Source organism: Mesoplodon densirostris, chromosome 9 (assembly GCF_025265405.1).
Source record: "Mesoplodon densirostris isolate mMesDen1 chromosome 9, mMesDen1 primary haplotype, whole genome shotgun sequence".
Taxonomy (NCBI): Eukaryota; Metazoa; Chordata; class Mammalia; order Artiodactyla; family Ziphiidae; genus Mesoplodon; species Mesoplodon densirostris.
In genome coordinates this window covers 85,735,810-85,759,490 of record NC_082669.1, presented here as the reverse complement: position 1 = coordinate 85,759,490, position 23,681 = coordinate 85,735,810, and the positions used below count along the sequence as shown (strand labels likewise).

Genomic DNA, 23,681 nt, shown 5'->3' with positions numbered 1-23,681 from the left:
CTCCTAAAGGCAACCTAATCATTTTAACTGCTTCATTCTTAGATGGTTTTTGAATTTTTGCTCTTAAACGACATTGATGAACATCTTTTTTCTTCATTCTCCCCTCTATTTTAAATGTGTCTTTTACGCCAAGAATCTGCTTTTATACAGTGAAAAAGCAGCTAGATGGTGATATTGATGCCTGATTCCAGAACTCATGCTTATAGTGAAAAAACTCAGATTTGTTGACCTTTAATGTATTATTATTCGGTATAGTTATCTTTTCTGATATCTTTTATTTATGTTCAAAAATTTTTTATGTAAAATTTTTGTCTGGCTAATATGAAAACTAAAGGGCAGGAGCTATCATATTTTTCCTACATAGCATTTGTAACATTTCCTTTATGCAGAAATGTTTACTTTTGTTGAATGTAATTTTTTTCTTATATAGAGACTAAAACTCTTATGAGCAATTCCTTTCTAGAAATGTTTGATCAATTATGACTTCTTCTGTATTTATTCTGTTGAATTCTAGTGCAATAGTGCATAATACCTCATGGCCCAACACTCAAATGCTTACCTTGGTTCCAGTGTTGAATTGTCTTTTATTCTAATAATATCTTTCAGTATACACGTGTACATCCACCCACCCCTCTGCGTTCTGTCTTCACAGAAACCATACCTTTTCATTCCAAATGTGGTGAGGAATCATTTTTAATGAGGTTGCAGATGACAGTATTATCCCTTATGCAGAACCTTCGCTGTCAGCAAGACTTACACTTGCTTGTGGTGTTGATGGTTTGTGTATCCCTATTCACTTTCACTTATGTCTGACCTAGTAGCCCAGCAGCATGCTAAGTGAGACACGTTGAAGAACCAGCCTGTGGTCACAGGCAGAGGTTATTCCAGATGCCCTCTTGGCTCCTCAGCAGCTATTTGGTGCACTCCTTGCTAGTGAACTTGTACAGAGAGCATCTGTCGTGTCCACAGTGTATAGCTCCTGAGGTCATTGCTGTTAACCCTGTAATAGGAGCTTGGGTGTGTGCCTTTCAGCAGAGGAAAATTACATAGGGAAGACAGAAAGAGAGCAACTAAACACCTATCACTGGGACCATAGAAGAGAAATTAGAGGCTAGAGCAAAGATGGGGCAAAGGGTTTCAAGGGGCCCTCAGGAGGAGATAGTGAACAGGTGAGAACAGTAGCGGTAGATATTTCTGATAGATTCTAAATGCATTCGCATTGCATCCACAAGCGCAGACGATAGGTCATCAAGGGTATTGTGAGAACCAAACAGAAGTTCGGCAAACCCTTCAGCTAGCTGATGTGTCTGAGAGAAAGAAAATATATAATTAATTTGGGCAGTTTTGGGTGATCCTTTCTAGGCAAGAGCCTAGGATTTATGTCGACTTTTAGTAACACCATGTTTGTTTGTATGTTTTTATTCAGAAAATTTAGAAATACAGGGAATAAAGAAGGCAACTCAAATCTTCCATAATCCCACCACTCAAAGGCACTATTACTAAAATTTTGGAATATCTATTTCGTATTTTTTTTTACAAATTTCAAATCACTAAGTATTTATGTATCAGTAGTTTTGAATCTGCTCTTTTCCCATAACGTTATGCAATGAGATTTTCTTTATGTTATTTTATCAAAAATATTTTTTCAGTGGCATAGTATTTCTATGCATTTTCCAGCATTTATTAAACATTCACCTACTGTTGGACATTTAGGTTGTTACCTTTTTCATAATATGAATAATGCTGTTCTAATTATCCATGTAGCATACATCTTTGTGTGTGTATCTAATTATTTCCCTAATTCCATGATGAAGAGGTGGAGACCGTTTCTATATACTGCCATGTTATCCTACAGGAAGGTGGTCTTATGTTACACTCCACTAGCAGTGAATAAGAAATCCCATAATTTCAGCACACCTTAGCTAATATCCCATATTTTTTTCAAAAGGGGACAAAGAGTATGTTTGTTTTGTTTTACAAAAGAGAATTATTTTCATAAGACAGTAACTAAAAATTCAAGCTAAGGTTTCAGTTTTAAAAATTTAAAGTCTGAAGACTTTAAGCCCCTAAACAAACTATTAGCTATAGTCCTTTTTTAAAATCACTAAGAATTGTTTATAAATTAAGTTAGTTTGAATAGCCTCTGCAGTGTTAAACCTCCACATTAGAAAAAGGGATTGTGATAAAATATTGAAAAGTCTTACTTTAATTTAAGAATTAGCTCTCTATTTGTCATATTTTAAACTTCTAACAATGTTTTCCACTTTTGTAGAAGGTATGTGGTATAATTTTAAATAGCTCTCCATGACACACTCATACCTGATTAATTTTTAATTTCTTCTCTTTCCTCCTTGATACTTAAGCTTACATCCGTATATTCAGTAAGAACAAAAGTTCTCTTCTCCAATGATTGACTACTTGAATCATTTCAATTCAGGTTACTAATAGCAGTGCAAAGTTAAACAAAAGCCTTGGTTGAAACTGTGTTAAATTATACAGTGTCGTCTTCATTATTATCTAAATTTCATAGTTAGGAAAATTTGCAGTAAGAAGCTTGCATAAGTCAGGCAAATCTCCGAATTATGGAGCCGGCAGGGACCTCAGAAATCATCACATCCAGTCCTTTCATTTGATAGTTGAGGAAATGGAAACTGAGATTGGTGCAGGCACATCTCGGGAACACTCAGCTGGACAGCGACCCTTCTCCATGGGTTCTGGACTCTGCAGCCAGCTCCCTGCCAGGCCACACTCCTCAGCCCCGGTCATCTGAAAGCTGAAACATTTGGTACCATAGCCTCAATTTGTAGCCTTTGTCTCTCCTAAGAAATATGTATAAGAATAAAATTCCTACTGCTTCTTTGATTATCCTTTCTAACTCCAACTTCGCTCAATTTGTGGGAAGAACTGACAATTGACAATCCACATAAATCAATTCCCTTTCAAAAGCCTTAGAACAGGCTCAGTCATTTTGTAACACAGAAGCTGCGTGCTGTCACAGATTCCAAATGAACTAAACTTTGCCTTTAGCAGGCTCGTCGCAAGAATAAATACCTATGGAAGAAATATTATTATGTGGAACCACACCATTATTCATGTAAAATATTATTTTACTTGTTTTTCTTACCAGATATCTGTATGCCCTTGGACAGAAGGTTTGGAAAAGATGGAAAAAACGTTACTTTGTTCTTGTTCAGGTAAGTAGATTTTTTTTCCTGTTACATAATCACTCTAAGCCATTCTCAAATTTTTTGTGGGGTGTATCTATCAATATTCACTGTATCAGAAATTAAAACTGAGAAGTTTAAAAAATATTTTAATTTATTTTAAAATATAAGTGGTAAGTCCGTTATATGCCAATGCAAATAACCTTTTTATTTAAAATAACTATTTTTCAGGCCAAACATTTTAGTGATATGAGTGGCATTACTTTATGCTTTTGTACCCCTCTTTAATATTCTGGCTTAATAAAATAGAATGCAGCTGCATTTTCACATCAGCTTCTGCCTTCAATCTGTTGCAATCTCAGGTGAAACTTAGCCTCTGGAAAACTCCACTATGCGCTCTTGAGAGAGTAAGTGTGAAACAGGCAAAGATGTTTGAATATTGTTAGAAAAATGGTTTTGACTTCCCAAGTCCCTGAAAGGATCTTGAAGAGCTCCAGGATCCCAAGAGCATACCTTGAGAGTCACTGCATTGTTCTGATAGTTCATAGATAAAACTTAATACATAGAAACATGCATTTTTATAAAAATGTACCATATATATCACTTATTCACATGTACAGGTCTTTAAATTACCTTGACTGGTAGATTTGTTTGTGATAGGATTCTGAATGTAGACAGGTTATTGGAATGTACACTTCAGTTGACTCTTTTTTGTTTTGGTTTGGTTTTTGAATCATGGATGACCTTTGCTCATGGAGTATACTCATTTAGTTAAAGTTACATTAAATAATAACTTTGAGTAATAGTCATTCCATTTCATGATAAATCCAGGCTGTTTTGTTCCCAGTGAATATATATGAAAAGAGAAGCTCTCTTGGGATCCTTAACACAAAACAGTCTGTAAAATCTCATTGATTCCTATTCACACATTAAGTAGTTTAAATAGCCCAGATCAGATTAACATGGTGAAATTCCAAGGAAGGAAAATTATTTGCTGTCTTCCAGAAATAAAACCATCTATCAACTGCTGGATAAAATTATTTTATTGATGTAACATAATAGCATGGTAACTTCATGAAAAGTATAACCTTTTCATCAAAAGTGCTTTTTTCCCCTGGGTAAAGTGTGACTTTTTCTTATGTAAATAGAACCAATATTTGGTCAACGGGTTTAATAAAAGATGCACACACATGTGCACACACACACTGACAATCTTTTGATATAAACCCCAAGCATTTGCTTTGAGAAAGGGCTCCCTGTTGGGAGTTCTCAGTGATCTTCCTCCAAAAACCACACCTATAAGCCATCTTCTTTGGTTTCCAGGTTTAATTGGCACAAGAATTGAAATGCATTTACCAGGCAGTTTGAGTGAAGATCTTTCTCCAGTTATAGATGTCTCACCCACATCTAATGTGACAAGTTTGTGTTAGTGACTTGTCTTTGTCAAATCTTTCCAAGCATTCAACTGATTTTTTGTAGGAAGTGCAGCTTCTTTTTCATAGTCATATATCATTCATTTACGTAGAATCTCATAAGTTCCCATCCCATAAGTTCAATAGCTGATGTTATTGGCCTGAACAAACCCTACTGACTCTTAGCAAGCATAGAGTTTAACTGGTGGAAATATGTATGAGAGCACATGAGAATGTCACCCAGTAACCACAGATGTTCAACATGTCATACCTTTTAGTCGATATGGTTTTTTTAAGGGCAGTTTTATGTTCACAACAAAATTTAAGGGAAGGTACAGAGATTTCCTATATATCCTCTGTCCCCAGACATAGCCTCCTCCACTGTCAGCATCACTCACCAGAATGGTACATTCGTTACCAAGGATGAGCCTACGTTGACACATCATCTTCATCAAAAGTCCATAGTTTTTATTAGGGTTCACATTTGGTGTTGTACCTCTGTGTATTTGGACAAACATACTATTCATTATTATAACATCATACAAAGCATTTTCACTGCCTTGAAAATCCTCTCTGTTCTGCCTATTCATCTTCCTCCTCACCTTTGGCAACCCTTGATCTTTTTACCATAGTTTTGCCGTTTCCAGAAAGTCATAGAGTTGGAATCATGCAGTATGTAGCCTTTTCAGATTAGCTTCTTTCACTTACGAATTTGCATTTAAGATTTTTCCACGTTTTTTCGTAGCTCGAAAGCTCATTTCTTTTTAGCACTAAATAATATTCCATTGTCTGGATGAATCACAGTTTATTTATTCATCTGCTGAAGGACATCTTGGTTGCTTCCAAATTTTGGCAATTATGAATTGAGCTTCTATACACGTTTGTGTGCAGGTTTTTGTGTAGACATAACTTCCAGCTCCTTTGGGTAAATGCTAAGGAGTGTGATTGCTGGATCATATTCATTATTTTTTAAAGAATGAATCAGAGAGTGTTTGTTGTGTAGAGATCCAGTGAAGTGACAAAACAATATACTGATTGTTTTAATATGAAAACTAGGCCTTAGTAGATCAGTTTTGAGAGGTCAAATGGACACCTCATGCTTCTGGCCAGGTAAAGTTCAAGGTAATCCTTTGCTCCTTACCTTATTTTCTGGCATATGATCACAAGAATCAAGTTATAAAACAACCACATATACTTTATCACCCCATAAGAGAGTTTAGAAATGAAAGAAGGATGTTGAATACTTTTGAGACCATTAATTGGTATGTCTTTTAGGAACATTAACCATGTCTTTGGAGAGCTAGAAAGTCCTCCACATAACAAAAATATGTTTAACATTTTAAAGGCAAAATTCAGTTTAAACCAAAGGAAGTAAACCTCTATACCCCATAATTAAAATTTAGGAGAAACACCACCAAACTATCATGAATTCAGGTTTATTCTACCTGAGGTATCATCTTAAAATTTGAAGTCATATTTAAGCATTGTATCTTTACACAAATATATGTATGTACGTGTACTCACACAAAGAATCCCATGCCCAAGTGTTTTGAGATTTACATGCCAGTAGTCTGGCAACTTTTTGAAGTTTTAAATACAATTGAATCTTCCTTTCAATTCCAAATGTAATGGGAAGACAAATTGAATGTACCCACTTCAAAATCAAGATGGGTATGTATGGAGATTGAACAAGAAGGACTCATTGGGAAGAACCAGGTGGTTTTATCAGTATTTTTAAAGATAGCTCTCATTCTATGGCAAATAGTTTGTAGATCTATACCTGCAGGCTGCACTATTAAAAGGTGAAGGAGTCATTTTCGGAGAGGACAGTATACCCCTGCTGTGTCTGCTGCCGCCATCATCAGAATGGTGCTCTGGTGATAATGTGAATCTCATCACCACTTGTGAGTGTGTATTATATGAGTGATATAGCTGGAGATCTAGCCATCAGCCCAAGCATTTGTACTCATAAAAATTGATTGAGAGTCGGGTTTGGTCAGCTGCAAAGTCATTGATCAAAGTGAACACTTGCAGAGCTGTTGAGGTGAAGAGACTTTTCAAAGACTCTTGTATAAACATTTAAATCAGAGTTGAAAATGGGAAAATGAATTACTTATCAATGTGGGGTGTTTATTTAGCTTCTAAGTAGATTAGTTTTGGACCCCATTTAGATTCTGAAGCCAGTACAGTTACAGTATTAAATAGATCTTTCATGTATCTAAGAGGCTGCATTTGTTTTTCATGAAGGTAAATTTTGGTTCAAGCCAAACTGAAAGAACAGTGATTTTGAGGAATATGTTCGAACTCTTACCAAAACTTACATGTGTTTGTATTAAACTTATATGTGTTTGTTATGCTTATTCAGTGTTCTAGTATTACATTTGGAGGATATCATTGGTGTAAAGTACTTATGACACTAATGTGTTTTAGTTCATTATGATAAACCATTCAGTAGCTTTAAAATTCTATAGTTGTATTTATGATTTAACCAAACTGAATTATTTCATAATTCTGTATTCAGCTAATGCCTATTCAAAAAACTGTATGCCCCCAGATATTGCATATTCTGTGGTAAGATAAAAATTCCTGAAACACTCACCTATTAATACAATTATTGCTATATTTACTCTAATATTTATTATGCAAATGTGGCAGGCATTTATGGGAAGCACTTTTACTACATTATCTCTTTTACTCTTCAGAATAAGGTTTATTTGAGGGTAGGTGTTATCCCCACTGTACAGATTAAATTGATGTACAAAGAGGTTATATAATTTGCCCAGAATTATACAGTTAGTAAGTGGTAGCGTCAAGTGATTAATCCAGTTCTTTCAGTCTCTAGAGGCTAAGCTCTTATTTCCTCTGTCACGGTGCCATGCTCAAATTAATGCACACAGCTACAATTGATCTGAAGACAAACAGATAAATGAATAATCACTGTGATCATTCATTTCACGAAGTACAAAACAGTGTTACTACATTAAAGAAATGGCCAGTGACTGATGGAATAAACAGTCCCATGCTCATGAAGGCCACTTACCGGATGACATTCCTGGAAACTGAAGAAGATAGACATCTATGTTGTTTTGGCCCTGTATCAGAGTGTTCACTGCTTGTTGTCGATGTGTCAGAATCATGACTTGAAGTTGCTGCAAACAACAGCAGGCTATCAAGACATAATGTTAATTACATATCAGCTGAGTTGGCACAGGATATAAACAGTCAGCCATGCCACTGAGTGATCATTACATGCTGCAAACATACGAGAACCACTCTGTTAGTGAGATGCCATCAAAATCTGCTCTAAACTTAAAGAAGTGGCTGCCCCAGCCTATTGATACCTGAAATATACAGCACACCTGGAGAAGCACTGCAGCAGGCTACTGTCACAGTTCTGAGAATGCCACTACTGCAGGAAATGATATGGTCTAGGTTTAGTCTTAGGACATAAGCTGATGTTTGCTTATAGTAATGCAAAGTGAATAAATATGCTGCTGTCAAATCAAGAAAGTCATAGGGTAGTGGCTCTCTGGCTTTATGTTTTAAACTGATTTAAAACTTACAAACCCAAGACATACTCAGTATAGGATAAAATCAAACCATACACGAGTATTTATGGCAGCAAATGAAAGGCCCTCTTCAGCACCCCTACCAGCATGGCCACCTTATTCCAGTCTTCCCCCCAAATAGCCAAATAACCATTGCTAGTAGTTTGACCTTTTAAACTTGTTTCAGTCTAATCCAACCCTAATGGAATCATTCCATGTATTGATACATTTGTTTTGTGAATTGTTTTGATCCTCCTATTTTTTTTAACTGGAGTATAATTGCTTTACAATATTGTGTTAGTTTCTGCTGCACAACGAAGTGAATCAGTTATGTGTATACATATATCCCCTCCCTCCCACCCCACACCCTATCCTACCCATCTAGGTCATCACAGAGCACTGAGCTGAGCTTCCTGTGCTACACTGCAAGTTCCCACTAGCTGTCTGTTTTACACAAAGTAGTGTATTTATGTCAAACTTAATCTCCCAATCCATCCCACCACCCCCTCCACCCACTGTGTCCACACATCCGTTCTCTACATCTGCGTCTTCTCTATTGCTGCCCTGCAAATAGGTTCATCTGTACCATTTTTCTAGATTCCACATATATGTGTTAATATACGATATTTGTTTTTCTCTTTCTGACTTACTTCACTCTGTATGACAGACTCTATGTCCATCCACATCTCTACAAATGACCCAATTTCATTCTTTTTTATGGCTGAGTAATATTCCATTGTATATATGTACCACATCTTCTTTTAAAATATATCATAAAGTTACCATGTCAGTATTTAAAAATCTGTTTTATTCTTTTTAATGGATGATTGGATCCCATAGTGTAGATTAAGATAATTTATGTAACAATTCCCCTTTTTGAGACATTTAAGTTCCTTTTTTTATATCAACAAATAATGCTGGAATCAATATAGATGCATAATCTTTAGTTGTATGTGGGAGTATTCCTATAGAAATGAAATTACTGGGCCAAAGGCATAGATACCTATAATGTGAAGTAAGATTTATAAAGTTCTAGCTGGGGCCTCCCTGGTGGCGCAAGTGGTTGAGAGTCCGCCTGCCGATGCAGGGGATACGGGTTCGTGCCCCGGTCTGGGAGGATCCCATATGCCGCGGAGCGGCTGGGCCCGTGAGCCATGGCCGCTGAGCCTGCGCGTCCGGAGCCTGTGCGTCCGGAGCCTGTGCTCCGCAACGGGGGAGGCCACAACAGTGAGAGGCCCGCATACCGCAAAAAAAAAAAAAAAAAAAAAAAAAAAAAAAAAGTTCTAGCTGACTCATGAATGCTTAAATACTCACCAAAACTTCTTTTTAATTTGTCTTTTTTTACAGTTAATGGTCATTATGTGTCAAGTAGCATGTATTATCTTTCAAAATGCACGTATGAAAGAAACTTGAAAATTCTTTTGGTTGTGGAGCTTATTTGGAACAAAATCTCAGAGGAAAAGAATTTTTTTAAGTTTCATTTTTAAGATAACTTTTGCTTTGTGATAATTGAGTTTTCCATAGCCAAAAAAAAGAACCAAAAACAAGAAAATGGCCATCTTAATTTATACAATTTACCTTTGGACATTAACGAACTAATGCATTTACTCTTCAAAATGGTTCTAAAATATCATTTACCTATGTCTCAAGAGCTAAAACTATAAAAGAAAGTAGAGTGCGAGTAGGGCCGAATTTGGTAAGGAGTATCTCATACAGATCAGGATATGATCGCAATGCAAAAATTCCTCTTTTGCATATACACTGTGTTCCCTTAAAATTTGTGTGTGTTTTTTTTTTTTTGCGGTACGCGAGCCTCTCACTGTTGTGGCCTCTCCCGTTGCGGAGCACAGGCTCCGGACGCGCAGGCTCAGCGGCCATGGCTCCCAGACCCAGCCACTCAGCGGCATGTGGGATCCTCCCAGACCGGGGCACGAACCCGTGTCCCCTGCATCAGCAGGCGGACTCTCAACCACTGCGCCACCAGGGAAGCCCCGAAATTTGTGTTTTTATTTTCATGTTTAGATTGCAAAGAAATGTCTATTTCTCATCTTTTCTAACTCATACCTATACGAAAGAGCAAAGGCCCTATGAATGAGGAATGTGCAATATTGTGACAATATCCTTTATCTGAATTAAATTTTAATGGGCTTAATTTTTTTGTTTTATAAGACTCAAGTTTAAAATGCTGTATGTGTATATCTTTATGTGTATGCATGCATTCATATGCATATATATCTTTACACATACATATGCAGTGTTCCTGCCACATAATTAAGACTTGGTAAATAAGATAAATTAATATCTCACCTTTAATTTGGGTTCCTTCTCAGACCTCTATATGGAACATAAAACTGACTTATATTTGAGCATACTTGAACCAAAACGCTGGTGTTGTCTTTGATGACTCTTTTTTCATTGCCCCCATGTCAGTCCGAAAATACTGTTTTATCTACAGCCAGAACAGTATCCTGCTTACATTCCATTCTTTCCATCTTCTCTGCTACTGTTCTAGTTGAAACCACTATTATCTTCACATGGATTTTCACAGTAGAATCCCAGCTGTTCTCTCTGCTTCTACTTTCTACCATTCTCTTTATAAACCATTCTTCACATTGCCAGAATAATCTATTCGAAGCACAACTCAGATTTTGCCAATTTTCTGTCTAAATCCCTCCATGACTTCCCATTACACTTAGAATAACCTCTGACCCTAACCTAGAGAAGGTCCTATATATTGTACATATTGTGGCCTCTAGCTTCCTCTTTGATGAGTCCCTGCCTGTCACTGAGCAGCACCTTGACTTGTAATGCCCTGCGCCCAGATTAATCGCAGTGCCAAGAACTGGAGTTTAGCACCTCCAAGTCACCAGCCCCCCTGTCTCAAATATATGATAATATGAGTTTATTTCTAAAGTGTGATTTCTATGCAAATATGCCTTTGAATTAAGTCTCCCTACCTTTCTTCCACTCAGTTGTTGCTTGGCTACCCCTAAATGCATCTAAAGAAATTCTGAACATTTATTCTACTGCTTATATTTTCCCTGTGACTGGCTTATTCTATCTACCCACTTAGGTATCAGGTCAAATGTCACCTTAAATAGGTCTTTTTTTACCCACCCAATCTACAGTGACTCCCTGTCACATTACCCTGTTTTATATTTTTCAGAGCATTTTTCTCTAATCAAAGTTGTCATCCTTATATATCTATTTTTTAATTATCTCTTTACCCATTCTAGAATATATGCTCCATGAAAATAAGGACCTTGTCTTTCTTATAATCTACTGTGAGTAGAAACTGCCGAAATATTTGTTCAATAGAAGAGTATATGTGAATCAGTCTGAGCATTGTTTTAAAAAGACTGCCTTTCCTCTTTCTAATTTATGCACTGATTGCTAAATCTTTTTTATGCCATTTGGTCAAGACAGTAAATATATATTTCCTTCAAATCCATCATGATCTTGAAGATATACTCATTTTCCTTGATTAAATTAAGCTCTGGGATTTTTTTTTTTTAATAACTCTAGCAGCACCTTTGGCCTCTGCCAAGAACATTTCCAGCTAAGGATTTTTAAGCCTTAATCTTTACTGAAATTAGACGGTGGCAGTTGCTAAGCTGCCAGCTGTTAACGTGATCCCTGCGGTAGGAATACAACACACAAACCTGAATGCTGTGGTGTCTAAGAACTCACCGTTAGCAGTTACACGTGTGGACACAGACAGGTGTTAAACAGGTTGGCAATTGAAAATAAAGTGGGAGGTTTCCCAGACCAGATGCAGGTACCTCGTGGGACCTCAGCATCTCAGGTGCCCCTTCAGAGGTAATGATGCCAAAACCTGATTTAACGCTGTCCTCAGATTAAAGTCTGTTTATATCCCGCAATTCTCAACAAATCCATTCTTTATGGAGTTCTTAAGAGTGGATTGGGTTAAGGATATTGAATGTTTATCATTGCTCTGTCTTTCCACTGAATGGATTTTCAATTGCAATTATAGTATATAAGCTTATAAGTAAGCTTATACATGAAAACAAATGCTAGATCAGAATAGGTCAGACCACCTGTTTCTGTCTAACTCCCTGGTATGTGAAGATGGGGCAGAGTGGAGGCTGCAGGACTGCTTTCAGCTGGAAGCATGGGGAGCATGGGGAGCCCCTGGCCCCTGTAGCTTATCCTTCAGCAGCATCCATTGACTATTAGTGCCAACTGATATTGACAGTTCTTTTTGTTCAGAGTGCAGTTCCTCCAGTTTACCCTCACTCTGGATACTGGCTAGCAAACCAGTAGCTACAAGGTGTTGGCGCTATTCTGAAGGATTCACTTGAATTTATACTACAGGTTCCTTGTAGGGTTTGCCTCTGGAATGTGATTTAGCATGACCTTGCAAAAGAGATGGGCAAAAGTGAAGGCGCTGGGCTTCCCTGGTGGCGCAGTGGTTGAGTCCGCCTGCCGATGCAGGGGATGCGGGTTCGTGCCCCAGTCTGGGAGGATCCCACATGCCGCGGAGCGGCTGGGCCCGTGAGCCATGGCCGCTGAGCCTGCGCGTCCGGAGCCTGTGCTCCACAACGGGAGAGGCCACAACAGTGAGAGGCCCGTGTACCGCAAAAAAAAAAAAAAAAAGTGAAGGCGCTTGGGAACATTAGAGGAATCAAAAGCATAAAACACAGCATAATTTTATGGAAGCGGAACCAGGAGCCAACGAGTCGAAAGGATAGTGTTCGTAGTTAGTTGCTTCCTGAACCAGAGTATTTGAAAGCCAAACTGCACTTTTTTCTGGTCCCTCCTGGGTCCGATTTCCTAATTGTCAGTGACAGCTTCGTTGGTCGTTGGTATTTTGTTACTCTTCCATCTGTACTCTTCATTAAAACTCTGGGCCCAATTATCTGTGATAGACTCCAGTACTGTTAGGTGACTTTTGAGATATTAGAGTAAACAAAATATTAAAAAAGTACAAAATAATACATATTTAATACCATTTAAATTACCATGACTTTCAAAAGTAGGCAATCTCTCTAAAGCTGGAGGGGTTTTGGCTTTGGGTTTTTTTCTTGGTATCTCTAAAGATTTTGAAATTGGTACTTAAACATATCCATCATGTTAAGAGATAATTGTATTATTTAAAGGTAGCTAGAAATACAATACTTAAAGCAGAAAACAGCAACTGAACCTGTACTTCAGGTTATATAAAGAAAAAAGCAACATTGATGTAAGTGTTTTACACTGACTATAAAAAACAAGTAGCCTTTTGATGGGTAGTTTTTAAGGCTAGATCTTAAATAGCAAGCACAGTTTAAGCACTTTAGGTGCGTTATGCATATTAAGTCTGGATTGTTTAATGTGTGACAACACGAACATGATTTATATAAAGAGCTTTTGAGATTAATCTTTATTGTTGTTTTAAGAGAATAATTTTTTAAAATATACATTGAAATATGTATTCAAGATAATGTCCATTAGAAATGGAGGGGCTGATATCTAAAACTACATTTAAAAGCATCTCCAATTTTTCTTCTCCCTCAGTTTCTTGTTCATTTACATATTCATTCAACGGGTATCTTCAGTAACATAGTCACTGTCTGCTTAATGGAAAGAAACAACGCATGAGACTGGGGAGAAATAGAAAGATAAAGGGGGAAAGAACCAAGTGAGGCTGGAAAGCAGAAGGCTGAGGCATGAAAGTCAACAGTCCTTAGTCATTCCCAGCATGGAAGCATACAGCCCCCAAATCGGGTCAATCCCCAAGTCAGTCAGGTGCCTTCACACCTGTTACAGAACAAACTGCATCTCTAACCCACAGTGAAATGACTCTAGGAAGACACAAAAGCATAGAGAGAAGGTTGATGGTTCCCTGACAGTTGGATTTGATTTATTGGGAGACCACTGCATAACAGGCAAGCATTGTGCTAGGTGCTCTATGTCAGTATGTCCAGTTCTCTGAAAGCCCTGTATAACATGAGTCATTGTTGTCTCTGTTTTACAGAAAATCAAACTGAACTATACAGGGCTTAAAGTAATTTGTCCAGAGTCTTGTCAAAGATAAGTTGGAAAGAATAAGGTTAAGCAATTGAGGGGGATATGAAACTGGGACTTGGATTTGAAATGGCAGACTCATTTGTTAAACCTGGCTTATCCCAGGTTTCACTTCCGATTGAAATGCTTCCAATATTGAAATATGATTGTCTTCAGAGAGCCCTTTTCTGGCCACATTATCAAAAATAGACTCCCTTCAATGGCATACTCTTTACTCTGCTTTATTTTTCTTCAAAGCAATTCACCACCCAAAATTGTTGTAGGTATCTCCTTGTTTATTTGTAATTCAGTCTTCTCCACCTCACTATGTGAGATTGATTTTATTTTTCTAATTTTTTTTTCTTCTGATTCTGGTGCTGGGGACATTGTTGTATCCTCAAGGCCTAGAAAAATACACTGTAGATATTCAGTAAGTATTTGTTGAAAGAATAAATAATAGGGGAGAAACGACCCATAAGAACATGGAAGAAGATAATAAAAATTGTAGATGTACATGAAACTACAGTCAGTTACTTACCATTCTGACTAGTAAGCAATGAAAGACTAATTCTCACATTTCTAAAAGGTATCAAGGAAGGACCAGATGTGTCTTCCTAAAAAAAGACCAGTTAGGCAGCAGCACTCACATCAGTCTTCAAACTGTTTTCCTAGTATGTCCCTTAAATTAATTTTTTTACAACTATAGATCACTGTAAACTTTTTATCATAAATTTAAATAGTTGCAACGGATGCAGATTCTAAAATAAAACCATTAAATTAATCGTAAACATGCTCAATAGAATTTACATACTGTTGTGATTTTATATGCACCTGTAACCATTGCAAATTATATATTATCAGCTTTTTCTCCTTGAATTCTTATTTCCATGGCTGTTCCCCAACAAAATTTTATTCTTAGGAAATAAGAATAAATATGCATCAAAAATTTTTGATCACTCTATCACACTTCTCTGCAATTAAAAATGTCTACAAAATTGGAACTTAAAAAAAACTCCTATGTTGCAGTCCTAACCCCTGGTACCTCAGAATGTGACCTCATTTGAAAATAGTGTTGTTCTGTGTAATTAAAATGAGGTCATACCAGAGAAGGGTGTGCCCCTAATCCAGTATGACTGGCGTCCTTATTAAAAAGAGGGAGTTTGGGAGCAGATATGCACACAAGGAGAATGCCAAGTGAAGATGAAGTCAGAGATGGAGATGATGCTTCCACAAGCCAAGGAAGGCCCAAAATTGCCAGCAACCCATGAGAAGTGTGGAGAGAGACAAGGAGCAGATTACCCTCACAGCCCTCAGAAGGAACCAACCCTGCCAACAGTTTAATGTTAAACTTCTAGCCTCCAGCACTGCAACCAGCACTGCAAGACAATAAATTTCTGTTGTTTAAGCCAAATAAAATAAAGATAAGATCCAGAGAACAGAGATAGTAGACATAAAGAATAACACAGGAAGGCCAAAAAACCCCTTTCCCTAAAAAATCTTTGTCATTAGCTCTTTTTATCCTAAACACCCAGATTTATTTCCCCTTGTCCCTCTGTTTGAACAAAACAAGTCAGTCAAACTACCTCACCTGAAGAAAAATAAAACAGTCAAAAGGAAGAACAAATAAAAACTCCTGTAACCAAAAGGCTTTAAGTATTAAAAATTTATTTTACATTGAAGTATAATTGCAATTATAAGTAGCACACAGCTTATGAAAACTTATGTGACAGATTTTGAATAACAATTATTAAAGTTAAATTTGATTGGAAATGCCTATCTTAATGAGCTGGACATGGCTGTGTTCCCAATTTGTCTATGAATGGTTATTTAAAATGAGAAAGGGTTTCATGTTAATTCCTTTTTTGTTTATATAACTTTTGCAAGATGCAGGAATGGGGAAGCCTGGCTCACCTAAATAAGTGGCTGGAAACAGAACCTTTCTCACAGTAGTATTACTCAGTGTCTCAAAATTTTTTTTAATTTCCTGAGTTAGATGCCCCAAACATATAGTGATATATATTAAGTTATATTTACTATTTGGTCATTTTATAACTGAATTAAGGCCTTCCACAATTTTGCTGTAAGCAAAAATTTATGAAAACCATCTAACTCTCAAAATACTTTGTTTTGCCTCTGAGTGCAAAGAACCATACAGTTGCAACAGGAAGAATTTCTATCAAAACCTCACTACATAAATGCCTGCTAGAGAATGGAAATTGGGTTGGAGAGAGCTGTTCGTTTCTACTTGCTCTCAAGCTAGAGATTGAAGAGGTGGATTCTGACCGTACTCCAGTGGGAGAATACAAGGAATTAATGAGGATTTCCTATCATTTGTCAAATAGCAGACCTGGAAAATCTCTCTTTATTCAGTGATAGATTTTAAAAAAGGGGTGGAGGAGGGGCTAATGGAGACCTATGAAGAGATTCTATAATATTGAATTCAAATATATTGATTTTATGTTTTAAATGTTGAGAAACATGGACTCTATTGAAAAGTTTCTAAAAATGAGATAAGAGTTAGCTGAGATTAATAAAAGAGATCTGGTAGAAATCAGAAGGCATTAAAACTAAAAACAGCAGCTAATTGATGTCCACGTTTTAGGCAGTGATATACAGAATGAACACTGCATAAAATGAAGTCAGTTCTATAGAAGACAATGGAGAAGCTCTGAAAGTCTGAAATGAAAAGTACTCACAATGGCAGATATTAAGGAAAGAAAGCAAATATCCAATATAACAAAAATCTGTTTTTCTAAGTGTAAAAAGAAGAGGACAGAACAGATAAACAGAGCAAAAATAGCAATAAAATTAAGAAATAGTATAAAAAAGGAAACATTTTCTGATACTTAAAAGAAATTAAATACCTAGGAATAAATCTACCTAAGGAGACAAAAGACCTGTATGCAGAAAATTATAAGACACTGATGAAAGAAATTAAAGATGACACAAATAGAAGGAGAGATATACCATGTTCTTGGATTGGAAGAATCAACATTGTGAAAATGACTATACTACCCAAAGCAATCTACGTAGTCAATGCACTCCCTATCAAGCTACCAATGGCATTTTTCACAGAACTAGAACAAAAAATATCACAATTTGTACGGAAACACAAAAGACCCTGAATAGCCAAAGCAATCTTGAGAAAGAAAAACAGAGCTGGAGGAATCAGGCTTCCTGACTTCAGACTATACTACAAAGCTACAGTCATCAAGACACTATGGTACTGGCACAAAAACAGAAAGATAGATCAATGGAACAGGATAGAAAGCCCAGAGATAAACCCGTGCACTATGGTCACCTTATCTTTCATAAAGGAGGCTAGAATATACAATGGAGAAAAGACAACCTCTTCAATAAGGTTGTCTGGACAGCTACATGTAAAAGAATGAAATTAGAACACTCCCTAACACCATACACAAAAATAAACTCAAAATGGATTAAAGCCCTAAATGTAAGGCCAGACACTATAAAACTCTTAGAGGAAAACCTAGAAAGAACACTCTATGACATAAATCACAACAAGATCCTTTTTGACCACATCCTAGAGTAATAGAAATAAAAACAAAAATAAACAAATGGGACCTAATGAAACTTCAAAGCTTTTGCACAGCAAAGGAAACCATAAACAAGACGAAAAGACAACCTTCAGAATGGGGGGAAGTATTTGCAAATGAAGCAACTGACAAAGGATTAATCTCCAAAATATACAAGCAGCTCATGCAGCTCAATATTAAAAAAACAAACAACCCAATCCAAAAAATGGACAGAAGACCTAAATAGACATTTCTCCAGAGAAGATACACAGATTGCCAACAAACACATGAAAGGTTGCTCAAGATCACTAATCATTAGAGAAATGCAAATCAAAACTACAATGAGGTATCACCTCACACCAGTCAGAATGGCCATCATCAAAATCTACAAACAATAAATGTTGGAGAGGGTGTGGAGAAAAGGGAACCCTCTTGCACTGTTGGTGGGAATGTAAATTGATACAGCCACTATGGAGAACAGTATGGAGGTTCCTTAAACTAAAAATAGAACTGCCATACAGCCCAGCAATCCCACTACTGGGCATATACCCTGAGAAAACCATAATTCAAAAAGAGTCATGTACCACAGTGTTCACTGCAGCACTATTTACAATAGCCAGGACATGGAAGCAACCGAAGTGTCTGTTGACAGATGAATGGATAAAGAAGATGTGGCCCATATATACAGTGGAATATTACTCAGCCATAGAAAGAAACGAAATTGAGTTATTTGTACTGAGGTGGATAGACCTAGAGTCTGTCATACAGAGTGAAGTAAGTCAGAGAAAAACAAATACCATATGCTAACACATATATATGGAATCTAAAAGTGGTTCTGAAGAACCTAGGGGCAGGACAGGAATAAAGACGCAGGTGTAGAGAATGGACTTGAGGACATGGGGAGGGGGAAGGGTAAGCTGGGACAAAGTGAGAGGGTGGCATTGACATATATACACTACCAAATGTAAAACAGATAGCTAGTGGGAAGCATCCGCATAGCACAGGGAGATCAGCTCTGTGCTTTGTAACCACCTAGAAGGGTGGGACAGGGAGGGTGGGAGGGAGACACAAGAGGGAAGGGATATGGGTATATATGTATACGTATAGCTGACTCACTTTGCTATACAGCAGAAACTAACACACCACTGAAGAGCAATTATACTCCAATAAAGATGTTTAAAAAAATAAAAAATAAAAGAAATTAGTCTGCAGATAAACAGGCTTCCCACATTTCAGGAAATGTAGTGAGAAGAGATCTTCATGTAAACATTTCTTTCAAAATATTTTTTCAATTAAAGATGTGTATGTTGCCTCGTATTTCCTTAACACTCAACTACTGAACTTAATAGAGTGTATCTACAGAGATATACTGTAGATATACTCTGTTTGATGGGAAATGGAGTATATCTACAGTATATATAATTTGATGGGAAATTGTGTGACTTGAGAAGTAGTATACATCCAAGAAGTTGTTCATGAATAAAAGCACTAGAAAATATTATAGTATGGGCGGAGATTCAGAAAAGATACAGTTCACCTTCCTGAAAATATTGAAAGTGGAGTTCCTGATATTTGAAAGGTGAATGAGTGTAGTATCTCAGAAATATCAAACTTCAAATATAAAAGAATTAAAGAGCATAATGATAAGAAATAGCTAAATCTAAATTACTGTTATAAATTTTTTTTTTTTTTTTTTTTTGCAGTACACGAGCCTCTCACTGTTGTGGTCTCCCCCGTTGCGGAGCACAGGCTCCGGACGCGCAGGCTTAGCGACCATGGCTCACGGGCCCAGCCGTTGCGCAGCATGTGGGATCTTCCTGGACCGGGGCCCGAACCCGTGTCCGCCGCATCAGCAGGCGGACTCTCAACCACTGCGCCACCAGGGAAGCCCTATAAAATATTTTGACTCAAAGAAAAACATGAAAGATGATTCCTAAAATACGTTATAGGAATATGAAGTAATTAAGGAATTATAACAATATGTGAAAGCTAAACTCCAGATTTTGTGAAAGTTAATGAATGGAGCGATAAAAATAAGCTACATTTTTCAAGTTCTATAAGACACAGTAAAAAATGATTTGTCTTTCAGTAAATAGAGAAAAGATGGGGTCAATGATATCTTTGAAAACTTTTAAAGTAACTAGTATAGATTAAAAATAGGATGCCAAGGAAATTGTAGTAGCCATATTACAGAAGACCGCGATATATATGTATATATATATATGAATTTTTAGTGTAAATGAGTTAAATGGACCTAGTAACTGATTCTCAGAGTGGTATAAAAACCAAAATCCGTATGTGAGTTATACCACAAACAAAAGGCCAAAACATAGAGAAAGTAGGATGACAGTATTAAATTCAGACCAAGTAAAATTCAAGAGAAGTATTAAATATATGAAAGGATTATAACTTTATATTGGTTAAAGATATAGTTAACATTACTATAAAACAAGTGATGGTGATTTATTGAATATGTACCTGAGAGAAATGCCTCAACTTGCTTGCTGTTCAACTCACTTTTCTCTCTCTCCCCTACCCTTAGTAGTCTTTGATTATAGTTTCTTACAGATACCTAACTAAATATCTTATAGCTCTCTTAAATAGGAACTCTGCCAGAAATTAAGAGGCAATTGGCTTGTTATTTGGGAATACAGTTTTTAAGTTTCAGAATGTGAATTAGAATGTGGTATATCAGAAGGAGTACTTACTGGATTGAGGAGACTTGTATTCTACACTCGGGATGACCATCTCCTTCTGGGTGACCTCAGGAAAGTCAGTTTCCACATCCGTGAACTCTGGAGTTGAGATCACAACCTCAGGGGTCCATAACCCTCATCCCTCAATACCAGTATGTTTCAGAGGATAATCATATATTTTCTTTTCAGTGAAGCTTAGCTCTGAGAGTAATTATTTGTCACTTAGTGAGACTTGAGTCCTCTAGGTATCACAGCCTCTAGTTTCCAAAGTATTAAAAATCCTCACCACATGATTGAAATCTATAATTCTAGCAAATGTAACAATATTTTATTCCATTGGTGAATTTTTGCTGATTAAGTAAATACCTTGTAGAATGTTAGGACAATACTATCAAAAAGTAAATCTAGGGCTTCCCTGGTGGTGCAGTGGTTGAGAGTCCACCTGCTGATGCAGGGGACACGGGTTCGTGCCCCGGTCCGGGAAGATCCCACATGCCGTGGAGCGGCTGGGCCCGTGAGCCATGGCCACTGAGCCTGCGTGTCCGGAGCCTGTGCTCCGCAATGGGAGAGACCACAACAGTGAGAAGTCCGCATACCGCAAAAAAAAAAACCCAAAAAACAAAACAAAAAAAAACCCAAAAGGAGGACGTTCAAGAGAGCTTCCAGGTTGGTGAACACATGGAGATCTGGGAGAATGGAGTGCTGGGAGAGAGCATGGACACTCCTCACTGTTTCTCCATACCTTGCCCGGTGCATCTCTTCCATCTGGCATTTCTTGAGTTATATTCTTTCATAATAAGCCTGTGATCTAGTAAGTAAATGGGTTTCTTGAGTTTTATGGGTCTCTCTAGCAAATTAATTGAACCCGAGGGGGTGTGCGGGGGAATACTGGGAACCTCTGATCTATAGCCAGTTGGTCAGAAGTACAGGTAACAACTTGGACTTGCAACTGGCCTCTGAAGTACAGGAGGGGGTCATGGGAACCTCCAGTCTGTAACCAGTTGACCAAGAGCACAGGTAAACAACCTAGGCTTGTAACTGGCATCTCAAGTAGGGGGAGTGGGAGGGCAAGCTTTTCAGACTGAACCCTTCACCTGTGGAATCTGATGCTATCTCCTGGCAGATAGTATCACAATTGAGTTAAGTTGTAGGAAAACCAGCTGGTGTCCAGAGCATTGTTTGGTGGTGGTGTAGAAACCACCCCTCACCCTCTCCCCACACACAGGTTGGAGCTAGGTCCAGGAACCTACAAGAACTTACATGTAAAATAAAAGTTTTAAAGCATGAGTGGAAATAATAAACACAAAATTCAGCATAATGATTACCTCTGGGGAGAGAGAAAAGGAAATGGGTTTGAGTAGGTGTAATATGTAGGCATTAACTTTTTCTGTCCGGAGGAGCCGGGGTCGGGGGTGGGGTCTTAAAGCATATATATATATATACAAGAAGTTATGATTGAACAAAGCTGAAAGGGGATATATACATGTTAACATATTATCATGTTTTTTATGCTTGAAATATTTCATAATTTTAAGATAACACTATGTTAAATCACTTTATGGAAGAATGGTGGGATTTTGGCCTAAGTTAAGTAAGAGAGTGAGTTGCTTTTTAGAATAAATAATGGGAGTATAATGTTACTGTTTACCACTTACCAACACCCCCTAAAAAAACACCCACAATCATATCTTTTTACACAAAGAAACTGAAGCTCCGATGGGAGCCAGTGGGTTTCATCTGTAAGCCTTAGGCATATGCAGGTGAGAAAGTAAATTCATTGGCCATCTATAAGATACGGAAAGCAAAAAGAAAAGGAAGTCTAAGAGTAGCAAGAACCGCAAGCGTCTCAAGTTATTGGACTCGCTGTTCCCAAACAAAGCTTTGGGTTTTTTTCCAAAATAGAAAAAGTCTCATTATAAAGTAATTAATATTCTTTGAAAAAAAACTTTAAACACTGAAAAACATAACTTTAAATGACCTATAATTGTACTATCTAATAATAATCACTATTTATAGTTTCAGTATACATCCTTCTATTCATATGTATATAGTATTTACCGAAAAAAGCACACTACATTTTTAAAATCTGCTCTTCATGTTATATCTTAGAAAGAGTTTCATGTCCAGAAAAAAAAAAACCGTCATATTTCTTTCAGTGGCTGTATGGCATTATACTACTGTGTGGTTATACCATAATGTATTTAATCAAATTTGGTTTTTCCAGTTTTTTCTCATACGAAATGCTGCCGTGAACACACTGCACATGCATCTTTGAGTATTTGTCCATTTGTTTCCTTGGGTAAGTTCCTGGAAGGAAATTGGCTGGATCAAGTGTTCATAATCCATAATAAGTCTTTTGGTATCAGTCAGGGTTCTCCAGAAAGGCCAGCAGGCTAGAAACTCAGGCAGGAGTTAATGCTGCAGTCTTGAGGCAGAATTTCCTCTTCTCCAAGTAACCTCAGTTTTTGCTCTTGTCTGCAAATCACCCCACATTGATATTAGTTCTTTGTTGAATATATATTTTGCATACACCTTTTTACTTTCTTTATGGTATCCTTTAATGAGGAGACGTTCTTAATTTTAGTGTTAGTTCATGTAATCTTTTTTTTTTCTTTCCTAATTAGTTCCTTTTTGAGTCCTCTTTAAGTAATCTTCGTCTACTGAAAGGTGTGCTTATGTTTCCTTAGTTTTAATTTCTGTTCAAAAGTGGGAAAGGGAACTCTCATTAAGCAAAGTGTCTTCCCTGGAATCCTGTGTTGTAGGAAATTTTGCAATTAGATTTCAATCCACCAGACATCTTTTTCTCCTGCTCGGAGCAGCCCCTCCCCCTCACTGCTTTGGGGGAACTTCTAAGAGCCTGCGCATTGTAGCATTCAATAGTCTTTGCCACAGACGTGAGCTCTTGACCCAGACTGGGCTAACAGTGTTACTTTTGCCCCTTGGCCACAGTGAATGGTCCACATACGGCCTTACACCTAAGCTGGGGCAATCAGAGGTGGCTGCAGAGCTGTTGGCAGCTATGGTTCTAGCCCAGTGAGACTTCAGGGTAAGGACATGAAGCCAGTTCCTCAAGAGAAGCAGAGCAGAGAGACAGCAGATCTTGGCCATGTTGAGTCCCTGGCTGCCTAAAACCTTAACTCCACCCTTGACCTTCCTGTGGGGTTGGCTATGTGGCCCAATAAATTTCCAACACTTATTAAGATCTTTTTTACTTTGGTTAAGTCTTGACATATGTGTGCTTGAAAATGTGGTTCCATGATTGTATGTTTGAGAATGCTCATAATATGTCTCATTCTTGGAGATTCACAATGTGTATTAG

At 37.4% G+C, this 23,681-nt stretch overlaps 1 protein-coding gene across 2 annotated transcripts in view; it reads left to right on the top strand.

The window, feature by feature from the left end:
* Positions 1-23,681, top strand: part of CADPS2 (calcium dependent secretion activator 2) — a 493,834-nt gene that overhangs the window by 299,805 nt on the left and 170,348 nt on the right. For both annotated transcript variants that reach the window (XM_060108899.1, XM_060108898.1), the window contains exon 9: positions 3,128-3,194. In XM_060108899.1, coding sequence (XP_059964882.1) covers positions 3,128-3,194 — 67 coding nt within the window. The remainder of the gene's footprint in view (positions 1-3,127; positions 3,195-23,681) is intronic.